At 41.8% G+C, this 16,827-nt stretch overlaps 2 protein-coding genes across 2 annotated transcripts in view; both read left to right on the top strand.

The window, feature by feature from the left end:
• Window positions 1-2,830, top strand: part of fbln5 (fibulin 5) — a 46,663-nt gene extending 43,833 nt beyond the window's left edge. The window contains exon 11 of the mRNA XM_045707216.2: window positions 631-2,830. Within this exon, the coding sequence (XP_045563172.1) occupies window positions 631-792 (162 nt within the window). The 3' untranslated portion in view covers window positions 793-2,830. The remainder of the gene's footprint in view (window positions 1-630) is intronic.
• A 2,430-nt stretch (window positions 2,831-5,260) lies between these two features.
• Window positions 5,261-16,827, top strand: part of LOC106599381 (tandem C2 domains nuclear protein) — a 30,568-nt gene continuing 19,001 nt past the window's right edge. The window contains exons 1-6 of the mRNA XM_045707184.2: window positions 5,261-5,403; window positions 5,694-5,764; window positions 6,876-7,073; window positions 9,967-10,101; window positions 12,384-12,466; window positions 13,311-13,392. Of these exons, the coding sequence (XP_045563140.1) occupies window positions 5,695-5,764; window positions 6,876-7,073; window positions 9,967-10,101; window positions 12,384-12,466; window positions 13,311-13,392 (568 nt within the window). The 5' untranslated portion in view covers window positions 5,261-5,403; window position 5,694. The remainder of the gene's footprint in view (window positions 5,404-5,693; window positions 5,765-6,875; window positions 7,074-9,966; window positions 10,102-12,383; window positions 12,467-13,310; window positions 13,393-16,827) is intronic.

Raw genomic sequence — 16,827 nt, 5'->3', positions numbered from 1 at the left:
CAGTATCGTTCTGAACTCTCTGCCACATCTCCACATAGTTTAGAGAACAGGCGTGCGCAATGTAGTTTACAATAGAAGTTACCCGCTGCATATCTCAAGAGTTCTGCACTCGGCTCTTTTGCCCCCAGTTGCTCTCTGTCTATCCGTCGTAGCTCAGTTGGTGTATCATACAATGTTGTCCATATGGCAGAGGGAGGCACATGCATAACTAGAGTGTAGAGGCCTGCCTACTGTCCCGTGATAGATGGAGGCCGACAATTTGATCCCATGTTTTTCGTCAATATGTCAAACAATCAATCTATCAAATTTATTTCTAACAAATTCTTTACATAAACAAAACATTTCAAAAGTGCTTTAAACTTCAGTAACACGGCCTACAATCTCAAATTCCAAGCAGAAACACAGTGGCCCAGATGTCTAAAGTTAGGAGCTACATTCAGCCATTAGTCCATGATGTCTGAAATCTCTCTCTGTCTGTCTGTCTGTCTGTCTGTCTGTCTGTCTGTCTGTCTGTCTGTCTGTCTGTCTGTCTGTCTGTCTGTCTGTCTGTCTGTCTGTCTGTCTGTCTGTCTGTCTGTCTGTCTGTCTGTCTGTCTGTGTCTCTCTCTCTCTCTCTCTCTCTCGTTGCAGCAAACCAGTAACGTGAGTGCCACTCTGGTCCTGTCTCGACCCATCAAGGGTCCCAGGGAGCTGGTCCTGGACCTGGAGATGGTAACCGTTAACAACGTCATCAACTTCAGAGGCAGCAGTATCATACGGCTCACGATATACGTGTCTGAGCATCCTTACTGAGGCCCCCCCCCCCCCCCCCCCCCCCCCCCCACCCCCCGACCTTTAACCCCTGACCTCTGACCAATCACTACGTCCGGTCCAACTCTCACAAGCCCGAAGTATTACCTTCCTAGATTCCTTCCTTCCAGCAGGCAGCTCCACTCTGCTTCACTCCCATTTTTTTATGGATGATGGGGTCTCTTCCACTACAACTATCGTCTCAATAAACTCTTACCCGTTGTTATAGGAGACGGGGGGGGGGGGCTGTACATTATGACTGTCTATACATCAGACTGTACATTATGACTGTCTATACATCAGACCGTTACTGGACTGTACATTATGACTGTCTATACATTGGACTTTACATTATGACTGTCTATACATTGGACTGTACATTATGACTGTCTATACATTGGACTGTACATTATGACTGTCTATACATTGGACTTTACATTATGACTGTCTATACATTGGACTGTACATTATGACTGTCTATTCATTGGACTGTACATTATGACTGTCTATTCATTGGACTGTACATTATGACTGTCTATACATCAGACTGTACATTATGACTGTCTATACATCAGACTGTTACTGGACTGTACATTATGACTGTCTATTCATTGGACTGTACATTATGACTGTCTATACATTGGACTGTTACTGGACTGTACATTATGACTGTCTATACATCAGACTGTTACTGGACTGTACATTATGACTGTCTATACATCAGACTGTACATTATGACTGTCTATACATCAGACTGTACATTATGACTGTCTTTACATCAGACTGTTACTGGACGGTACATTATGACTGTCTATACATCAGACTGTTACTGGACTGTACATTATGACTGTCTATACATCAGACTGTTACTGGACTGTACATTATGACTGTCTATACATCAGACTGTTACTGGACTGTACATTATGACTGTCTATACATCAGACTGTTACTGGACTGTACATTATGACTGTCTATACATCAGACCGTTACTGGACTGTACATTATGACTGTCTATACATCAGACTGTTACTGGACTGTACATTATGACTGTCTATACATCAGACTGTTACTGGACTGTACATTATGGTGCCTATCAGAGTAAGGACGTATCTACACAGAAGGATATTTATGTTGTATTGTAAAGGCTGTGTGACTCTGTCTGTCTCTCTCTCTCTCTCTCTCTCTCTCTCTCTCTCCTCTGCTCTTTAAAAATACAGATTTCCAATGACATTTACTATTAAGGTAATTGAAAGCAGTGTTGTCAGTCTGGGTTGTTTACTGCGTACTTCTATTTGTGTTATTAATGAACTCACAGTTACCTTATTTTCTGTGAAGCGTTATCCTTTAAATAAGCTGTGAATGTGAGCTTTACAATATGTGATACAATGTGTTAGTGATGCTTTGGCCTTTTTTTTGTGTGTGTCAACCATCTACAGACTAAGATCTGTTAAAAACAAAAAAAGGACCTTAATAAAACCTTGACAGTATGTTTTCTACCTACCTGACTGAATTAGCCTGATCCCATGTCTGTTTGTGCTATCATTCCATGAGAATGGCAAGGAGTGAAATGTTAGCCCAAAACAGACTGCTACCAGGCTATGACTGCTCTGGTCTGGGTACACTTTGTTTCTGTCACTGTATTGTGAATGAACAACACAAGTGTGTGTTCTACTGTTATAGGGGGGGCTCACCTCCTTCAGCTGGTGAATTACCATCCTAATTAAGCTACACACATTCCATTTTTCATTTTTTCATTTTTGAGACAATCATTTTTGTCATCGGTGCCCCCTCAGATGCACAACGGATGTAATAACAAGATACATTTCCATTGAATATTGTCTTTGTGTTTCATTTTGCTACGTTTGCCATGAACAAAACTCTCCCCATAAAAATTTAAAAAATGGTGGTCAGTTCTGTTTTGTGTTTTTTTTTTTTTGTCTAAAAGTCTTTGGCAGATTTCATTAATTCCTCTTCAGTAACAACCTGTAAGTTCTACAAGCGAGCCAAGTCAGTCATAATAAAACATTGTACTAGACCTGAACACTATATCTGGTCAAAGTTATTCTTCTTATGTTACAATGTCATGGGTATTTTGGAATAAGATATCATAACACAAGGCGAGCCACAGATGGAGACACAGGAGGCAGATGGTTGGAGTCTTCGATGTTTAATAATCCAAAATGGAGTAGGCAAAGAGAATGGTCGTGGACAGGCAAAAAGGTCAAAACCAGATCAGAGTCCAGGAAGTACAGAGTGGCAGACAGGCTCAAGGTCAAGGCAGGCAGAATGGTCAGGCAGGCGGGTTCAGAGTCCAGAAAACAGGCAAGGGTCAAAAACCCGGGAGGACTAGCAAAAGGAAAATAGCAAAAAGGCAGGAGAACGGGGGAAAAAACGCTGGTTGATTTGGACATACAAGACGAACTGGCACAGGGAGACAGGAAACACAGGGATAAATACACTGGAGAAAATAAGTGACACCTGGAGGGGGGGGGGGAGACAATCACAAAGACAGGTGAAACAGATTAGGGTGTGACATAAGACCTTTATTAAAGTGGTCAAATGAGATCACTTGTGATAAGGGTCGCCTAATAAATGCACTGTACATACAGTTGAAGTCGGAAGTTTACATACACTTAGGTTGGAGTCATTAAAACTCATTTTTCAACCACTCCACAAATTTCTTGTTAACAAACTATACTGTAGTTTTGGCAAGTCAGTTAGGACATCTACTTTGTGCATGACACAAGTCATTTTTCCAACAATTGTGTACATACAGATTATTTCACTTATAATTCACTGTATCACAATTCCAGTGGGTCAGAAGTTTACATACACTAAGTTGACTGTGCCTTTAAACAGCTTGGAAGATACCAGAAAAGGACGTCATGGCTTTAGAAGCTTCTGATAGGCTAATTGACATCATTTGAGTCAATTGGAGGTGTACCTGTGGATGTATTTCAAGGAATTCCTTCAAACTCAGTGCCTCTTTGCTTGACATCATGGGAAAATCAAAAGAAATCAGCGAAGATCTCAGAAAAAAATGGTAAAACTTGTAGACCAAGTCTGGTTCATCCTTCGGAGAAATTTCCAAACGCCTGAAGGTACCACGTTCATCTGTACAAACAATAGTACGCAAGTATAAACACCATGGGACCACGCAGCCGTCATACCTCTCAGGAAGGAGACGCGTTCTGTCTCCCAGAGATGAACGTACTTTGCTGCGAAAAGTGCAAATAATTCCCAGAACCACAGAAAAGGACCTTGTGAAGATGCTGGAGGAAACAGGTACAAAAGTATCTATATCCACAGTAAAACGAGTCCTATATCGACATAACCTGAATGGCCGCTTAGCAAGGAAGAAGCCACTGCTCCAAAACCACCATTAAAAAGCCAGACTACAGTTTGTAACTGCACATGGGGACAAATATCGTACATTTTGGAGAAATGTCCTCTGGTCTGATGAAACAAAAATAGAACTGTTTGGCCATAATGACCATCGTTATGTTCGGAGGAAAAAGGGGAGGCTTGCAAGCCAAAAAACACCATCCCAACCGTGAAGCACGGGGGTGGCAGCATCATGTTGTGGGGTTGCTTTGCTGCGGGAGGGACTGGTGCACTTCACAAAATAGATGGCATCATGAGGTAGGAAAATGATGTGGATATATTGAAGCAACATCTCAAGACAGTCAGGAAGTTAAAGCTTGGTCGCAAATGGTCTTCCAAATGGACAATGACCCCAAGCATACTTCCAAAGTTGTGGCAAAATGGCTTAAGGACAACAAAGTCAGGGTATTGGAGTGGCCATCACAAAGCCCTGACCTCAATCTTATAGAAAATTTGTGGGCAGAACTGAAAAAGCGTGCGCGAGCAAGGAGGCCTACAAACCTGACTCAGTTACACCAGCTCTGTCAGGAGGAATGGGCCAAAATTCACCCAACTTATTGTGGGAAGCTTGTGGAAGGCTACCCGAAACATTTGACCCAAGTTATAAAATGTAAAGGTAATGCTAGCAAATACTAATTGAGTGTATGTAAACTTCTGACCCACTGGGAATGTGATGAAAGAAATAAAAGCTGAAATAAAAGCTGAAATAAATCATTCTCTCAACTATTATTCTGACATTTCACATTCTTAAACTAAAGTGATCCTCCTAACAGACCTAAGACAGGGAATTTTTACTCTGATTAAATGTCAGGAATTGTGAAAAACTGAGTTTAAATGTATTTGCCTAAGGTGTATGTAAACTTCTAGACTTCAAGTGTATATAGAGAGATAAAGTTGAAGAGTCTGTTCTTTATTAAGGAAGCAATTGAGAGTTCTCCTGTTTGTTTGTTCTCTGTGTTCAGAGAAGGAAGCTTGTGGTGTTTTTTCCGAGAAAGTCTTGTTGAAGGGCATTCCCCTTGAGACAGAGAGTAGGTGTGTGTGAGAGAGAGAGTGCGTGCCAACACTGGTCAACCAGCACTATAATAGACAGGCACTAGGATCCAACACTAATCTGAGGTTCCAGAGGAGGTTTCACAGATCAAAACAGACTGGCAGAATTCCCACTATTCCACTTGTATTCCTGGCGAGATAACCGTTCTGCGTATTCCAGGCGGGATAAACGCTTTGCAGGTATTTAGAAGTTGTTTTGTTTTGGTTGATCTGATTATTGAGAGATTATAATAGTTGTTTATTGTTATAGGTATCTTATTGTTACTACATTTTCTAGATATTCATCTATTTTCATCGTAAGATATAGCCGACTACTGTCTATTAATTTCATGAAGTATTCTGTTGTCCCCAAAAAAATTGTCAATTATAAATGAATGAGAGTGTAGTTATGAGACTCTTTCATGCCTCCTGTCCTGTGCTTAATGTTGCACTCTGCTTTAATGTCGACTCTGATTTCGACCCTGTTACAGCATGGCAATGGAATGCATCAATAACTGCTTCAAAAGCTTCCTAGGCAAAGACAAGGCAATCGAACAGCAAGGTAAATTGTTAACTTTATAAATATAAAAAAAATATTCTAAACTATACTGGATTATTCCGTGTGTTATAGCCTTACATCCTTCTGACAATTGTTTGTTAAGTAAAATAGATTTGAGAACAAAACACCATTTTGTTTTACTTTCATGTAAGTTGTTAATTTTCCCATTTCAAATAGTCAAATGTAGGATATTGCCCAAATTACATGTGATACGTGAATAGTATGTGATGAATGTCCTGTACTCTGTAGAGTTCACATTGAAAATGCCCCCTGGGAGTGGAATTATCTCTTTCAATAAGTGGGATATAAACTACACTGAACAAAAATTTAAACACAACATGTAAAGTGTTGGTCCCATGTTTCATGAGCTGAAATAAAAGATCCCAGAAATGTTCCCTACGCACAAAAAGCTTTTTTTCTCTCAAATGTTGTGCACAAATTTGTTTACATCCCTGTTAGTGAGCATTTATCCTTTGCCAAGATAATCCATCCACCTGACAGGTGTGGCATATCAAGATGCCGATTAAACAGCATGAACATTACACAGGTGCACCTTGTGCTGGGGACAATAAAATGCCACTCTAAAATGTGCAGTTTTGTTACACAACGCAATGCCGCAGATCTCTCATGTTTTGAGGGAGCGTGCAATTGGCATGCTCACTGCAGGAATGTCCACTAGAGCTGTTGCCAGAGAATTGAATGTTCATTTCTCTACCATAAGCAGCCTCCAACGTCATTTTAGAGAATTTGTCAGTACGCCCAACCGGCCTCACAACGTGTAACCACGCCAGCCCAGGACCTCCACACCTGGCTTCTTCACCTGGGGGATAATCTGAGACCAGACACCCGGACAGCTGATGAAACTGACGAGTATTTCTGTCTGTAATGAAGCCCTTTTGTGGGGAAAAAAGTCATTCTGATTGGCTGGGCCATCGCTGGCTCTGCCCAGTCATGTGAAATCCATAGATTAGGGCCTAATTCATTTATTTCAATTGACTGATTTCCTTAAAATCAGCTGTAAACTCAGTAAAATCATTGAAATTGTTGCATGTTGCGTTTTGATATTTTTTTGTTCAGTATATTTTAACTGATCTATGTATGTCCTACTCTGTAGTGATAACGGTGAAGATGTCCCCTGCCAGAGCCATCTCAGGTGACCCCAGGAAGAGTGTAGGTGTATCGGAAGACTATCTCCTCTCTAAACTCCCCCCGGGTGGGAAAGACGTTCCCTTTGTCATCCCCACGTTCAAACCTTCCTACGTCCAACCGCCAGGCTCACGTTACCTCGGCTACCTGACACCGTGGATACACAGTACGAACCAAATCAATCAATGTTTTTATTTTTTTAGTGAAAATCTATATAAATCCGTGTTTTATTACTAAGGGACACTTCTAAATGTACATGTTTTACTATATAATGTCTTCCATATAGCCACATTTCCTAGTCTTCTTACATGCTCCTTCCCAATCAAGGTGTTTTGGTACTTCCCTTATGCACCACGCTTTTCTGCACGCTTAACTATACAGTCAACTCTATCCTGCCCTCTATCAATAGTAACGATGGTGGTAGGTGAACCTTTTGTCCAGATCTGCAATAGGTTAATTAACTAGCAATCCTACCACACATAAAATCATTCAAATATGCAAATATAATATTCAATAAAAATATTCCAATATATCTAAACGCCACAAGAACATAGAGGGATGGCTGATAGGCAGCGGAGAGGCAAGGTGAGGCATTACGCAATTATTAAGAACAGTCAAGACATGAGAGACACAGCTTAAAAATCTCCCCTATTGATCTTGTTTAAAGCCGTACACATGTAATTTACTATATATGCATAGGGTGTTTACATAAGGTGTTTACATAAGGTGTTTGCCTTTCATGCCAGTGACTCGGTTTCACTTCCTTGTCCTGCCTTTCGCTACATTGGTGTCAGGAGTGAGAATGGCGAACGCGCGGTTCGGATGTGCTATGGGGCTGAGTAGTCGAAGCACAGGTGACGTGCCTTCAAGCACAGAGGGGCCAGTGTAGAAAAACTCGCTATATGAGCCACATTACAATTCACAGCAAGTGGGTTAACCCTACTGGTGTGATGTATAGGGTGGTTTTTTTTTGTCTTTCACGCCAGCGACGCGAGTTGTATTCCCTGCCCCGGCATTCGCTACTATACCAAAAGGCTAAAACATCTGTTGGTGAGGTCGCTAGGTGATGTTACAAAAAGTTGTTTAGTATTATTACAAAAGGTACCGTTTTTTTCCTCCCCTGCTGGCTCGCATCACTTTTACAGTTAATGACATTTTTTTATGGCCTTAGGGACAGTAAAACTATCCTACCTAGACTACAACACCACAATCTAATTAATATTTGCATTATTGTTTTTCAAGTGAGTACAATTCTACTCTAGGCTGTAAACTGCAGTGAAAACACCAATTTTAAACAATAGCATTATTTGAATGTTTCGTTCCGTTTGGATCAGTTGTAGGTCTACTCTCTCGACAGATTATAACGTCTAGAAAAGCACAGGACAGTCTGACTGTATTTTTTACACATAGACATAGACACATAGACCTATGTGTGGCTCAGTTGGTAGAGCATGGTGTTTGCAACGCCAGGGTTGTGGGTTCGATTCCTACGGGGGACCAGTACGGAGAAAAAATGTATGAAAATGAATTAAATGTATGTATTCGCTACTGTAAGTCGCTCTGGATAAGAGCGTCTGCTAAATTACTCAAATCTAAATGTATGCTTCCAATAGGCTCAGTTATTCAGGAGTATAGCTTCACTTCCATTCTGCCTCTTTTCTGATCCGATCGGCTATTCCTCGGCCTAGAACCTAACCTAACGCTTCAATATAGCCTAAATATTTGTCATTTAACTTCTAAATGCCCACCCCAGTAGAAATCCATATATTTTTTTCAAGCTGAGTCAAAGTATGACGTATTTGGGCTTGAAGTGACAACCCGAACTGTCAGCTTGGTGCAAATTCTTGCCAATGGTGTGTCTTTTCCTATGACATAACGTGTACATCATTTTTTTTAGCTTCCAGTACATTTCGTTTCAGGGCTGGGTTTTATTTGAATGGTACCACCCACCAGCATGGCACTGTTTATTCATTAATCAGGTACACCTGCAAAGTTTGCGAGTCACGACTGAGCACAGCAACATAACAGATCTTCTTTGGCTCCAGCGAAGATGGGGGAAGGAATGAATATAGTTCACTCAGGCCTTTTACCGTTCAGTAATTTTTAAAGGGACGCGTCTCCCATAGACACCAATGTAATAGCAGCTGGGTCTGGTCTACTTAGTTCATTGACTTTCATTGAACCAGATAAAAACAAACAGCTGGAGTGGAGTGTCTCGCTTCCTCTTCCGTCTCTGGCTACAGTTTTATTTGCCGTAGTCTACACTTGGCATCTTCACTTTTTTCCCAACCAGATAATTATCATAATCCATTGGATAATTTGTCAAGTTTCACTTATTTTTTTTCGCTAGTCTGTATTAAAATATATATATATATATATATATATATATATATATATATATATATATATATATATATATATATATATATACACTGAGTATAGGAAACACTAAGAGCACTTGCTCTTTCCAATGACATAGACTGACCAGGTGAATCCAGGTGAAAACTATGATCCCTTATTGACGTCACCTCTTAAATCCACTTCAATCAGTGTAGATGAAGGGGGAGGAGACGGTTTAATAAAGAAGGATTTTTTTAAGCCTTGAGACATGGATTGTGTCATTCAGAGGGTGAATGGACAAGACTAAATATGTACGTGCCTTTGAATGAGGTATGGTAGTCGGTGCCAGGCGCACTGGTTTGTGTCAAGAACTGCAACGCTGCTGGGTTTTTCACACACACAACAGTTTCCCATGTGTATCAAGAATGGTCCACCACCCAAAGGACATCCAGCCAAATTGACACAACTGTGTAACTCAATATTAGGCAGGTGTTCTTATAATGTTTTGTACACTCAGTGTATAAGACCATTTTATAAATGGTAAAATTGCATGTGATATGATTGCATTTTTGACCAGAATCAAACTGTCTCTAATATCACAATAATGTACCTACTGTGTATTGATTATGTTGATAAATTCTGTGTGTACCCCAGGTTTAGGTGATGTGTCCTGTAACTTCTGACCTGTCACCTCTAACCTTTGTGTACCCCGGGTTCAGCCAGTAGCGCCTATGCAGATAGGAAGGCTGAGCTGTCAGGGGCCAATCACATCGTCTATAACCCTGACTCCTCCCCCAACATGTGTCCCGGGACAACACCACACAGCACCCTGGAAAAGACTCCCCGTGGATCAGGTGTGTACTGTAATATCACCCTAACACTAAACCTGTACTGTAATATCACACTAACACTAAACCTGTACTGTAATATCACCCTAACACTAAACCTGTACTGTAATATCACACTAACCCTGTACTGTAATATCACCCTAACATTAACCCTGTACTGTAATATCACCCTAACACTAAACCTGTACTGTAATATCACACTAACACTGTACTGTAATATCACCCTAACACTGTACTGTAATATCACTATAACCCTGTACTGTAATATCACCCTAACACTAAACCTGTACTGTAATATCACACTAACACTAACCCTGTACTGTAATATCACCCTAACCCTGTACTGTAATATCACCCTAACACTAAACCTGTACTGTAATATCACCCTAACACTAAACCTGTACTGTAATATCACACTAACCCTGTACTGTAATATCACCCTAACATTAACCCTGTACTGTAATATCACCCTAACACTAACCCTGTACTGTAATATCACACTAACCCTGTACTGTAATATCACCCTAACACTGTACTGTAATATCACCCTAACATTAACCCTGTACTGTAATATCACACTAACCCTGTACTGTAATATCACCCTAACATTAACCTGTACTGTAATATCACACTAACCCTGTACTGTAATATCACCCTAACATTAACCCTGTACTGTAATATCACCCTAACCCTGTACTGTAATATCACCCTAACACCCTGTACTGTAATATCACTATAACCCTGTACTGTAATATCACCCTAACACGAACCCTGTACTGTAATATCACTATAACCCTGTACTGTAATATCACCCTAACACTAACACTGTACTGTAATATCACCCTAACACTGTACTGTAATATCACCCTAACACTAACCCTGTACTGTAATATCACTATAACCCTGTACTGTAATATCACCCTAACACTAACCCTGTACTGTAATATCACCCTAACACTGTACTGTAATATCACTATAACCCTGTACTGTAATATCACCCTAACACTGTACTGTAATATCACCCTAACACTGTACTGTAATATCACACTAACACTGTACTGTAATATCACCCTAACCCTGTACTGTAATATCACCCTAACACTGTACTGTAATATCACCCTAACACTGTACTGTAATGTCACCCTAACCCTGTACTGTAATATCACCCTAACCCTGTACTGTAATATCACCCTAACCCTGTACTGTAATATCACCCTAACCCTGTACTGTAATATCACCCTACCTGACGACCACTCCCCCGTACTGTAATATCACCCACCTGACGACACCTCCCCCGTACTGTAATATCACCCTAACACTAACCCTGTACTGTAATATCACACTAACCCTGTACTGTAATATCACCCTAACACTGTACTGTAATATCACACTAACACTGACGACCACTCCGTACTGTAATATCACCCCTAACACTGTACTGTAATATCACACTAACACCCCTGTACTGTAATATCACCCACCTAACCCTGTACTGTAATCACCCTCACCACTGACGACACCCCCCGTACGACCCCACCCTGTACTGTAATACACCCCCGTCGCACCCCCCGCGTATGGCACGGGCTTGATGCTCCTTTCCAATAAATATCGAGGGTCTGATTCTAGTGACATGATGATCGATGCTTGACTGCCGTTTGACAAAGAAAAACGTTCTTGCTGCTCTGACCAAACTAATCTCATCATTTAGACTGGCTACCGTTATCTGGGAGTTGTTGTCTAGAGAGCGTGGTCCAAGACCTGAGTAGGCACATTTGTTATTTAACGGAACAGTTTTTGTAATAAAACTATCCGTAGAGTTGAAAATGCGATTGGAAAAAATATTAGATTTCTATTCGGTACATAAAAAAAATCTGCAACAAGTTAGTTTGGTGTAAACACCACAGGTGGGAAAATTCACATATATTCTTTATGCATATTTTTGAATATTAGCATAAAAATCTGTCGCTAATTGGATGGAACTCTAGGCACTGTTTTCCAATATTTAGAACCTGAGCTTCCGTTTTAGATTTTTCGAAATTTTTGACAGTTTGCGGTTATCTGCCCTTCCCATTATTTTAGCGTTATGGATATAGTGTGAGGAGAGACCAGGACCTCTGAATCAGGTGTTAAACTACAATATCAGAAAAATTCAATAGAAAATCATCACACTAAGAAAAGGTTCACGGTGTATCATTTAGATTTAGATATTCCTGTGTCTTTTAAGTACCATTAACTGTTGGCTTGGCTTTCACGTTGGTATAAATCCTCTTGGTTGGCTTGGCTTTCAGGTGGGAATATGAAGACTGGAAGACAGAGTCTGAGTAAATCCATGTTTGATCTGTCCAACTCCAGCCCTCACAACCACATACAGGTGAGGTTTTATGTTATGTAATATTTATTTAACTCGGCACCCGTGAAACCACACAGTAAACCAAGCCTAACGCCTAACCTATGAGCTGCCATACCTATTTCTGTCCTCTTAAATCATTGTGCGTCACTTGTATCATCAATGTTTTCATTGACCGTTACTCAACTTGCTGTCTGTAAAAGACGGAGCAAATCTCTGTTGATTGTGTTAAATGAAGTGGAAATCAATCACATTTATATGTAGTGTATCACAAAGGGTTTGGTTAGGGCTGTCTGGGTGGGGTTCTCTTAGCTGTATTAGTAAAGGATATGGTGTAGTACTGTATCGTATTCGCGTGTCATCAACAACCCATTGGTTACCAGGTATATACATATATATATATATATATATATATATATCGATAGTGAAGCTGTTATGAATACTCCGTATCTCGTGTCTCGCCCCAAAACCACAAGAAACATTACAATCTCTCGTACAGAACCTCGTCTTAAATAACGTGATAGGCTTCAGTGCTGAACACATAGTACTCCTGAGTTGTACTCCAAATGGCATTATATTGCCTTTATAGTGACCTATGGGCCTTGGTCAAAAGTAACGCAAGTAGTTTTTCGGCTGTCCTTCGTGTGTTGTAGTGTTTTATTTATAACGTGTTATTGGGGAAACTACCTTTACAGCTGTTACTGTGTTTAGTGTAATTATACATACCGGTAGATAATAATACAGAGGCTGTTTGAGTATCCTGTTCATGTCTTGTTGACTTTCTCTTGATATCATGCAATACTGTCTCTGTGTTTTGTTGCGACATTGCGTCCACTGTTTAAAACACGTTGTGTTTATCCCGATGCAGCGTTACGACAGTGTGTCCAATGTACAGAGCGGCAGTGCTTCATCCTCCAAGAGGGACTCCCTGGAGAGCAGCCGTAGTCTTGGTAACCATTACACACACACACACACACACACACACACACACACACACACACACACACACACACACACACACACACACACACACACACACACACACACACCAGGGTCAGACCTAAATCACATTTCGATTATGGTAATGAATCCGAACAGAACACACAGCTCATCTAATGAAGCAGTCAATTTCAAACATTTGCCAAAATGCAATTCACGGGAAAACACCATTCCAAACAGCGCACCTGGAAAACACCATTACAAACAGCACACCTGGGAAAACACCATTCCAAACAGCACACCTGGGAAAACACCATTCCAAACAGCACACCTGGGGAAACACCATTCCAAACAGCACACCTGGGAAACACCATTCCAAACAGCACACCTTGGATAAAAACACCATTCCAAACAGCACACCTGGAAAAAACACCATTCCAAACAGCACACCTTGGATAAAAACACCATTCTAAACAGCACACCTGGAAAACACCATTCCAAACAGCACACCTGGAAAACACCATTCCAAACAGCACACCTGGGAAAACACCATTCCAAACAGCACACCTGGGAAAACACCATTCCAAACAGCACACCTGGGGAAACACCATTCCAAACAGCACACCTGGGAAACACCATTCCAAACAGCACACCTGGGAAAAACACCATTCCAAACAGCACACCTGGGGAAACACCATTCCAAACAGCACACCTGGAAAAAACACCATTCCAAACAGCACACCTGGGAAAACACCATTACAAACAGCACACCTGGAGAAACACCATTCCAAACAGCACACCTGGGAAAACACCATTCCAAACAGCACACCTGGGGAAACACCATTCCAAACAGCACACCTGGGAAAACACCATTCCAAACAGCACACCTTGGATAAAAACACCATTCCAAACAGCACACCTGGGAAACACCATTCCAAACAGCACACCTGGGAAAAACACCATTCCAAACAGCACACCTGGGAAAAACACCATTCCAAACAGCACACCTGGGAAAACACCATTCCAAACAGCACACCTGGGAAAACACCATTCCAAACAGCACACCTGGAAAAAACACCATTCCAAACAGCACACCTGGGAAAACACCATTCCAAACAGCACACCTGGGAAAAACACCATTCCAAACAGCACACCTGGGAAAAACACCATTCCAAACAGCACACCTGGGAAAACACCATTACAAACAGCACACCTGGGGAAACACCATTCCAAACAGCACACCTGGGAAAACACCATTCCAACCAGCACACCTGGGAAAACACCATTCCAACCAGCACACCTGGGAAAACACCATTCCAAACAGCACACCTTGGGAAACACCATTCCAAACAGCACACCTGGGATAAAAACACCATTCCAAACAGCACACCTGGGAAACACCATTGCAAACAGCACACCTGGAAAAAACACCATTCCAAACAGCACACCTGGGGAAACACCATTCCAAACAGCACACCTGGAAAAAACACCATTCCAAACAGCACACCTGGGAAAACACCATTACAAACAGCACACCTGGAGAAACACCATTCCAAACAGCACACCTGGGAAAACACCATTCCAAACAGCACACCTGGGGAAACACCATTCCAAACAGCACACCTGGGAAAACACCATTCCAAACAGCACACCTGGAAAAAACACCATTCCAAACAGCACACCTGGGAAAACACCATTCCAAACAGCACACCTGGGAAAAACACCATTCCAAACAGCACACCTGGGAAAAACACCATTCCAAACAGCACACCTGGGAAAACACCATTCCAACCAGCACACCTGGGAAAACACCATTCCAACCAGCACACCTGGGAAAACACCATTCCAAACAGCACACCTTGGGAAACACCATTCCAAACAGCACACCTGGGATAAAAACACCATTCCAAACAGCACACCTGGGAAACACCATTGCAAACAGCACACCTGGAAAAAACACCATTCCAAACAGCACACCTGGGGAAACACCATTCCAAACAGCTCACCTGGAAAAAACACCATTCCAAACAGCACACCTGGGAAAACACCATTTCAAAGAGCAAACCTGGTAAAAACACCATTCCAAACAGCACACCTGGTAAAAACACCATTCCAAACAGCACACCTGGGAAAACACCATTCCAAACAGCACACCTGGGGAAACACCATTCTAAATAGCACACCCGGGAAAGACCATTCTAAACAGCACACCTGGAAAAAACACCATTCAAAACAGCACACCTGGAAAAACACAAATTTCAAAGAGCACACCTGGGAAAACACCATTACAAACAGCACACCTGGGGAAACACCATTCCAAACAGCACACCTGGGAAAAAACACAATTTCAAACAGCATACCTGGAAAAAACACCATTCCAAACAGCACACCTGGGAAAACACCATTACAAACAGCACACCTGGGGAAACACCATTCCAAACAGCACACCTTGGATAAAAACACAATTCCAAACAGCACACTTGGGGAAACACCATTCTAAATAGCACACCCGGGAAACACCATACTAAACAGCACACCTGGAAAAAACACCATTCTAAACAGCACACCTGAGAAAAACACCATTCCAAACAGCACACCTGGAAAAAAACACCATTCCAAACAGCACACCTGGGAAAACACCATTCCAAACAGCACACCTGGGGAAACACCATTCCAAACAGCACACCTGGGAAACACCATTCCAAACAGCACACCTGGAAAAAACACCATTCCAAACAGCACACCTGGGAAACCACCATTCCAAACAGCACACCTGGAGAAACACCATTCCAAACAGCACACCTGGGGAAACACCATTCCAAACAGCACACCTGGGGAAACACCATTCCAAACAGCACACCTGGAAAAAACACCATTCCAAACAGCACACCTGGGAAAAACCCCATTCCAAACAGCACACCTGGGAAACCACCATTCCAAACAGCACACCTGGGAAACCACCATTCCAAACAGCACACCTGGAAAAAACACCATTCCAAACAGCACACCTGGGAAAAACCCCATTCCAAACAGCACACCTGGGGAAACACCATTCCAAACAGCACACCTGGGAAAAACACCATTCCAAACAGCACACCTGGGAAAAACACCATTCCAAACAGCACACCTGGGAAAAACCATTCCAAACAGCACACCTGGGAAACACCTTTCCAAACAGCACACCTGGGGAAACACCATTCCAAACAGCACACCTTGGATAAAAACACCATTCCAAACAGCACACCTGGAAAAAACACCATTCCAAACAGCACACCTTGGATAAAAACACCATTTTAAACAGCACACCTGGAAAACACCATTCCAAACAGCACACCTGGAAAACACCATTCCAAACAGCACACCTGGGAAAACACCATTCCAAACAGCACACCTGGGGAAACACCATTCCAAACAGCACACCTGGGGAAACACCATTCCAAACAGCA

The sequence above is a fragment of the Salmo salar genome, chromosome 01 (assembly GCF_965601325.2).
Source record: "Salmo salar chromosome 01, fSalSal1, whole genome shotgun sequence".
Classification (NCBI taxonomy): Eukaryota; Metazoa; Chordata; class Actinopteri; order Salmoniformes; family Salmonidae; genus Salmo; species Salmo salar.
Note: the sequence above shows the minus strand (reverse complement) of the source record. Positions and strands in the feature narration are given on the sequence as shown.